At 43.6% G+C, this 8,425-nt stretch overlaps 1 protein-coding gene across 10 annotated transcripts in view; it reads left to right on the forward strand.

The window, feature by feature from the left end:
* TNRC6B (trinucleotide repeat containing adaptor 6B) overlaps positions 1-8,425 on the forward strand; it is a 259,183-nt gene that overhangs the window by 194,014 nt on the left and 56,744 nt on the right. For 7 of the 10 annotated variants that reach the window (XM_029206297.1, XM_029206306.1, XM_029206296.1 and 4 more), the window contains 2 exons: positions 1,419-3,767; positions 5,396-5,554. The exons of 1 other annotated variant lie outside the window; for it this stretch is intronic. In XM_029206297.1, coding sequence (XP_029062130.1) covers positions 1,419-3,767; positions 5,396-5,554 — 2,508 coding nt within the window. The remainder of the gene's footprint in view (positions 1-1,418; positions 3,768-5,395; positions 5,555-8,425) is intronic. 2 more of the 10 variants (XM_029206301.1, XM_029206304.1) reach the window with 1 other exon arrangement.

Below are 8,425 nucleotides of genomic sequence, written 5' to 3' on the forward strand. Positions count from 1 at the left end.
AGAATTGCCTAGGTAATTCTGTTACCATCTTGTGTGCCAAGCGAAGATGGAAAGAAAGCTCGTGGTAACACAGGCTTCATACAGAGATAAGCCCTGTATATGAGGCTTCTTGTGGTGGCTGTCAGGCCAGGCCCAAATCAGGCAGGGAAAGGCCTCCTGGCCCTTCCTTCCTGTCCCCTTGTAACCAGCTGCAAAGGGAAATGTGAGGGAGCGGTTGTGCCGGGCACTGCAGCAGCTGAGTCTAGCCAGGCGTGGACATCGACATGGGTCCAGTGTGAGTCAGTCTCCTGTTTACATTCTTAAAACCAAGGAGGCCCCTAATCTCAAGAGTTTGAGATTCTCCGCTTCCTTATTTTTATATGGCTCTATGTAATAGTTTTTTTTCCAATGTCATATTGATTTAAAGTTCTTTGGTGAAAGGAATACGTTTAGAAGTTATTGGGCTAAAAACAGGTCATTTTTCCCCCCACCAAATATAGTAAATTCCATCAAATATGTGCTGAGCCAGACTATTTTATCAAGTTCCTTGGGCATACAAACTGATTCATGCTTGTCTGCCCCTAGCATCTAGCTGGGTGGGCATTCCTCATTCAGTAGATGCTTACTGAGTAGCAGTTCCCTGGTCGCCATGTGGAATTCAAACGTTAGCAAGATAGGTCTCTGACTGAAAGGCACTAACGTGGGGAAAGGAAGATGTGAACACAGTACACTGAGCAAAATGGCTCCAGACAGGGAAAGGTTGTTTTCAGGTGGTAAGCTCAAAAAAGTTTCATAGAAGAAATGGCACTTGAACTCGGCCCAGAAAGACAGGTAAATTTCAGTTTGTGAATTCAGAAGGAAAAAACAGGCGGTGCCTATGTGGAATGGTGCCAGGGTGAGAAGGTGCAATTTGTGGAATGTGGGCATCATCAGAGAGGGTAGTGGAAGATGAGACTAGAAGAGTCAGTTGGTCCCAGGTTGTGGAGCATCTTGATCAAACTTCAGTCCAAAGAGTTTAGCTTTATTCTTGTACACTAAGAAACTATCCACTGCCTTCCATACAACAGTGATATAATCAAAAGTGTGCTTTAGAAAACTCAACTGCAGCTAGGAATGTTCAGCATGGATTGGAGATATAAAGCAAGTACAGGGTGTTATTGCCTTGTCTCAAGATACAGGAAGGCCCTTCTCTGTCACTAGGAATGGCAAGAGGGTATCTTTGAGAGATGCTGAGGGGGTGAGATTAAGCAAATACACCAACCAGGCAGAACAGAAGAGATGACTAAGACGGGTGTGATACAGTTTACCAAGGCAGGCAGCTGGGTAGAGAGCTAGTTTGTGGGGAAGCGTGGTGAACTCTCCTCTGGGGCACTTTGAGCTTGGGGTGTTACCAGAGCGTGCCTATGCAGCTGTGACTGATGAGACACTCTCTTTCTCAGAGTCAGCCCTTGGAGGTGCTGCTGCTTCGCATTATGCGAACCCCACTTGGGGCCCGGGAGCCTCCTCCAGCATCGGCGCCTCCCCCACCCCTATTCACATCTGGGACAAGGTGATTGTAGACGGGTCTGACATGGAAGAGTGGCCTTGCATTGCCAGCAAAGACACTGAGTCTTCTTCCGAAAACACCACCGATAACAACAGTGCCTCGAACCCTGGCTCTGAGAAGAGCACTCTGCCAGGAAGCACCACTAGTAGCAAAGGAAAAGGGAGCCAGTGCCAGTCTGCAAGTTCTGGGAACGAATGTAATCTTGGGGTCTGGAAATCTGACCCTAAGGCTAAATCTGTTCAATCTTCCAGCTCTACTACAGAAAGCAACAATGGACTAGGAAATTGGAGGAATGTGAGCGGTCAGGATAGAATTGGACCTGGCTCTGGCTTCAGCAACTTTAACCCAAATAGCAACCCATCTGCCTGGCCAGCACTGGTCCAAGAAGGAAATTCTAGGAAAGGGGCACTGGAAACGGATACTAGTAATTCCAGTGCACAGGTTAGCACAGTAGGTCAGGCATCCAGGGAACAGCAGTCAAAGATGGAAAATGCGGGTGTTAATTTTGTTGTCTCTGGCAGAGAACAGGCTCAAATTCATAACACTGATGGACCAAAAAATGGAAACACTAACTCCTTGAACTTAAGTTCACCAAACCCCATGGAGAATAAGGGAATGCCCTTCGGAATGGGCTTGGGGAACGCCTCCAGGAGCACTGATGCCCCTTCACAAAGCACTGGAGATCGAAAGACTGGGAGTGTTGGATCTTGGAGTGCAGCTAGGGGGCCTTCTGGAACTGACACAGCCTCTGGACAGAGCAATTCTGGAAACAATGGGAACAATGGAAAGGATAGAGAGGACTCCTGGAAAGGAGCTCCTGTTCAGAAATCAACCGGGTCAAAAAATGACTCTTGGGACAACAATAACAGGTCTACGGGTGGGTCCTGGAACTTTGGCCCTCAGGACTCTAATGACAACAAATGGGGTGAAGGGAACAAAATGACATCTGGGGTCTCTCAGGGAGAATGGAAACAGCCGACTGGGTCTGATGAGTTGAAAATTGGAGAATGGAGTGGTCCAAACCAACCAAATTCTAGCACTGGAGCATGGGACAATCAAAAGGGCCACCCCCTCCCTGAAAACCAAGGCAATGCCCAGGCTCCCTGTTGGGGAAGATCTTCCAGCTCCACGGGAAGTGAAGTTGGAGGTCAAAGCACTGGAAGCAACCACAAAGCAGGAAGTAGTGACAGTCATAATTCTGGCCGTCGTTCGTACAGGCCCACACATCCTGATTGTCAGGCTGTCTTGCAGACTCTTTTGAGCCGAACTGATTTGGACCCCAGGGTGCTCTCAAACACTGGCTGGGGCCAAACTCAAATTAAGCAGGACACAGTGTGGGATATTGAAGAGGTGCCAAGGCCCGAGGGGAAATCTGACAAAGGAACTGAGGGGTGGGAGAGCGCTGCCACACAGACCAAGAACTCAGGGGGCTGGGGAGATGCACCCAGCCAAAGCAATCAAATGAAGTCTGGATGGGGGGAGCTCTCAGCCTCTACAGAGTGGAAAGACCCCAAGAACACAGGAGGCTGGAATGACTATAAGAACAACAACTCTTCCAGTTGGGGAGGAGGACGACCAGATGAAAAGACATCTTCCTCTTGGAATGAGAATTCCAACAAGGAGCAGGGGTGGGGAGGTGGACGCCAGCCCAATCAAGGATGGACTTCTGGAAAGAATGGTTGGGGAGAGGAGGTCGATCAGGCGAAAAATAGCAATTGGGAAAGTTCTGCCAGTAAACCTGTGTCTGGGTGGGGTGAAGGAGGGCAGAATGAAATCGGAACTTGGGGGAACGGTGGGAATGCAAGCCTAGCTTCAAAAGGCGGGTGGGAAGATTGCAAAAGATCTACAGCCTGGACAGAGACAGGCAGACAACCCAGTTCCTGGAACAAACAGCACCAACAGCAGCAGCAGGCACAGCAGCCACCGCCACCACAACCAGAGACTTCTGGTTCATGGGGAGGCCCAGCCCCACCACCTCCAGGCAATGGACGACCTTCCAGTTCCAACTGGAGCAGCGGGCCGCAGCCAGTGAACCCGAAGGATGAGGAACCCAGTGGTTGGGAAGAGCCATCCCCACAGTCGATTAGTCGGAAGATGGACATTGATGATGGCACTTCAGCGTGGGGAGACCCTAACAGTTACAACTACAAGAATGTGAATCTGTGGGATAAGAATTCCCAAGGGGGCCCAGCACCTCGAGAACCAAACCTGCCTACCCCGATGACTGCTAAATCAGCATCAGGTAGGCAATGGCTTTTTCTCACAGGTTTTGGTGAAGAAAAGAAATCCTAAACCAAGGCATTTTTATTAAGATGCATTTATTTAACTAAGCTTTGTTTTGGGAACCTTTCCTATGTTAACTCTAGGCTGTTGTTAACAGAGACTCTCTTTTTATAAAATGATAGTGATAACAGATGCTGGTAGTACATTTTAATGTTCTTTCTTGGCAAAAGGAAAAAGTAGACATTCCTGGGTTAGTCTCTCCAGTTTTTTTTTTCGTTTTGGTAATTGTATTGGTCTGCAGAATCCAAAAGATTTATATCTTGCTAAACAAACTGTGCTCTAGATTTAAAAATAAAGAATTAAAATAGGAGCAGAAATAGACCTGACTTCCATTCTGGTTCTGCCTGTGGACGCATCCTCTGTGTTTCTCTTGCCCCGGCGACGGGAAGTAGTCTGTGTTGTTCTTGCAGAGGCCGTCAGAAAATGCTGTAGCAAAGCTGGGATCTGGAAGGTTTCCATCACTTTCCAGATGATTTTTAACAGTTAACCTCTGGAAGTGGAGTACTTTGTTGTGTGGAGATCCTTATCTCATGATAATCAGTTGTCCAGAATTAAACTTTCTTCCCTCCTTATTTGAATAGGAAACATCATACCTGGTAAATTAAAAATAGTGCTGGTGAAAATTTTTAAAAAGGCGGGGCGGGGGGTGGGGGGAGCGTGGGATTTTGAACTCTTTAAAAAAAAAGTAGTGCTGGTAATCATTCTTAGTTTGGCATTGTCAACTTAAATGTCCTCATATAGTTCAACAAATTAAGAGGATGCACCATTCAAGTGCTCGTTTTTTTTAGTTAAAATTAGTCATAATATTTAATTTTCCACTTTCCAGAGTAAGCTTAGTATTCAGTGAATCCAGTTATGGACACTTAGAAAATGATTACTTTTAATTAGTTCTTTTCTTGAAATATTGAAAAGAATGAGGAAGGAAATGAAGATTGCTCATAAATTCCCTACCTAGAACATGTAAAAATTTTTATTCATATAGTAAAAACCTTCAAACTGTACAGAAAAGCAAAAGGTAATAAGTAAAAGAACCTTAGCCCCTAGGGTCTCTCCCTGCAGGTCTTAGAATTTTGTGTGCCATTCAGAAATTTCGTTCATACCTATAGCAAAATATATCTATCCTTTAAAATTTTTACACGGAAGGGATTGTACTATATACACTGTTCTTCACCTTGCTTTTTTCATTATTCTTAAAAACTTTCCACGTTAGCATGTACATTTCTGTCTTTTAATTGCTTCGTGTATAGTATTCATTTGATGGGCAACTCACGATTGGTCTCACTGGTCCCTTTTTGGTAGATATTTAGGTTGCTTCCAAATGTTATCTGACAGTGATGCAGTGGGCATTGTTGTACATGTAATTTCATCTACCTTTACAAGTATATCTGTGGTATAATTTCCTGGCAGTGTAATTACTGGGCAAAAAGTTAAAGTGACAACGCCAAGTGCCCTCCATGAAGGTGGTACCTATTTATATTTCCACCAACAGAATTCAGGAGTGCCTGTTCCTCCTACCTTCACCCCCAGTGGATACTATGGTGTTCATTGAACAAATCATTCTTAGAGATACATGTCCTTTCTTTACAGTCTGGAGCAAAAGCACACCACCTGCTCCAGATAATGGTACTTCAGCTTGGGGTGAGCCAAATGAAAGCAGTCCTGGGTGGGGTGAAATGGATGACACAGGAGCATCGACCACAGGCTGGGGGACCACACCCTCCAGTGCTCCAAATGCCATGAAACCTAGTAAGTATACGGCATTATTTTTGAGGGAGTCTCTATTATAACTTTGGGGGTCACACATTTCGGTGAGGGCTGTTGTTAAACTGTTGTTTCAGTGAGATTCAGGACCTTGAACCTTTAATAAATGGTTAGCAGCAAATGCTGGGGACTTGGCATATGTAAAAATGCTTACAGTGAACTAAAAGTCATGTTAGTTTTGTTGATTTCGTTTTAACTTAGGTGTAGTGTCTGGCCAGAATTGAAATTTTCATGTGGTGCTTTTTTTTTGCTCAGTAACTTAAATATTGCTCATTAGATCTATTTTGCATCTCTACTCTCACGTTGGTGTAATTTTTTTTTAAACTCCTGGCTTTTAACGTGGAACAAGGTCTCTGCTGCCCAGTGACTTCATCCTTCCCTTCCTTCCTTTCCCCTTTGTCTCTCTTCTCATACATCCACCCACGTAAGCACATTTAAGGTTTCTTGAACCCAACAAAGATATCTTCATTTGAATTTTTAAACAAAGCACGTCACACTTATTCATGATCATTGAAAATCTAAGCTATACTAGATCCAGCTGGCAATGTGTAGTCACAGTAATTTGCAAACTTTGTAAATGGATGCTGCGGAACGTCCCACTGGATGGTGCTCAATTGAAAAATTCAGATTCAAGTATCTGTTTTCACTTGTTTATAGTTTTCTTAAAAAGTATTCCAACATCACTTTTCTACCATGTTGCAGACTTAAGGAATTGTCTTTCGATTAAAAAATGTGGTCAGACTGAATACTCAAAATTTGAACAAGAATAAAAAAATTCTGCTGTCAAGTTTATTTTATGATATGTATGATTCTTACCATGCCACAGGAAGGAATATCATCTTAGCTCTCTGTATTCTAGAAACTCACTCTTGTTCCTATGTAACTTGACTGCATTTTAAAAATTACGAATCTCCTTCATAGAAATAGCTTTATAAAGAATTTGATTTCGTCTTGATTTTCATTGCAAAATTGGTTGTATCATCATGGGAAATACCATCCTGTAGACTTGGAATAGATCCAAAATGCTGTTGGAAGGCATTAAGCAGACCCTTGGCACAAGGAGGTACTTAGTGCTTTCAGGATTTTTATGTGCTTTTCCCAACTTCAGGATCATCTTTTGTCCATCACAAAAGACTCACTTTTCTCCAGATTTTCAAGCGTCTTCTACTCTTCAGGATCATGTATATCTGCGGTTGAAGCTGTAGTTACATTTCCTCCTTCTCTGGGTAGTTTCAATGTGTAATAGAGGAAGGGGCTAGATCCTCCCAGCCTACCAAATTGATGCCGATACTTAACCTGTGGTCTTGTCTAGACTGCAGATACCTTATATCTGGTGTGGGCTCTGTGACTAAAAATCGGAGCTTTCTAATCTTTCTACAAGAAGTCATTTGTTAAAAGTTCAGCTCCTTTCTCTAGAAGAAGGGTTACGTGGATGTCGTCCTTCTTTGAAGGGATCAGTATGTCACTTATGTTGGGTCTTTAATTCCTGTTGCTTGTCAGAGGATGTATAAAGCCTGTGTTTACAATAATAGTGGATAACCTCCTATGCAGAAGAAATGGTCCTGGTTATCAATGGCATTTCCAGCAGCAGAGGGAACAGCCCCCAAGCCCTGCCTCTTACTGCCCAGTCACAGAGCCCCTGCAAGGGGGGCTCAGTGAACCCCATGGAGGTTCCATCAGGTTCCCCATGGCGTTGCTGGGAGATGATGCCACAGTCTGAGGAAATCAACTGCCTTGCACCCTGTGTACTTGATGGGTGCCTGCGTGGCATCATAGGCCTGGTCCTAGGGCATGGCAGCAGTCATTCAAGGAAAGGCCTGGAAGAGACACCTTTCTGGCTCTAGACTCTTCACATGAAGCTATCTAAGTCAAATTACTACCCCTTCATAAAGGTCCTGTCATTTGGTAAATTGAAGGTGTGGATGGAGCTTCTAGGCAGGGTAGTGTACTTCCCTTCTTCCATCATTGTATAGAGCATCATTACCACACAGTGTATCCATCAGTTCCATACAGTATTTTCAGAAGGAGATTAAGGATTATCCCAATCTCCGAATTAAAGATCGTTGTTTAAAGGGGGATGTTGGTGAAATTTGACCCTGGATACTGATGACGTCCTATTTCGTCGAATATTAGAGCCCTGATTTCCCTCTGTCTTTGTTCTGTTTTCCTCGTTCCCTGTCTACCACATTTCCTCTGTCTGTCTTTTAAAAGCCATTGCTTATACATTGTCTTTGCCTAGGACCTTTTTAGTCCCTAATCCATTTCAAGTGTGTAAGTATATCCAGTAACTTTCAAATTTTCATGGCTATATGTGAATTTCTCTTCTTTCACCATAATTTTGATATTCAAAATCTAATACAGTTTTCTTTTTTCATCCATTTTGCGTGTTCTTTTCTTCACCCCAAGCAAGGTAGACCGTTGTTCTTTACCATACCACATATTTGTAAAGTCCATTATAAAGTTCACCACATACTTTTAGGAGGGTAAAACTAAAGCATGCAGTAAAACATCCTCATTAAGAGGAACAGATTTCTCTAAATTGAGATGTGAAATTTCTTATAAGTAACGACAGGTTCTTTTCAATTGGGGGATTTCTGTCAACTTTGTTTAAAGGGGGAAAAAATCATTGAACCAGAGGCCAGGAAATCTTGATTTGTGGTTTATTAACTTACTCTGTATCGTTGACCCTTTTTGGATTTCCATTTCTGCTCTGAAAAGTTCGAATGATATTTGCCTTGCCGTACAGGTAGGCTAGACACAATTACAAATACACTAAACTGCTGCATTTACGGGGAGGGGTTGTTGCGGTTATCGTTATATACAGCTTACTGTTATATACACCTATATATCGTTATA

The sequence above is a fragment of the Monodon monoceros genome, unplaced genomic scaffold (assembly GCF_005190385.1).
Source record: "Monodon monoceros isolate NGI ecotype Baffin Bay Population unplaced genomic scaffold, NGI_Narwhal_1 Super_Scaffold_6, whole genome shotgun sequence".
NCBI classification, from domain to species: Eukaryota; Metazoa; Chordata; class Mammalia; order Artiodactyla; family Monodontidae; genus Monodon; species Monodon monoceros.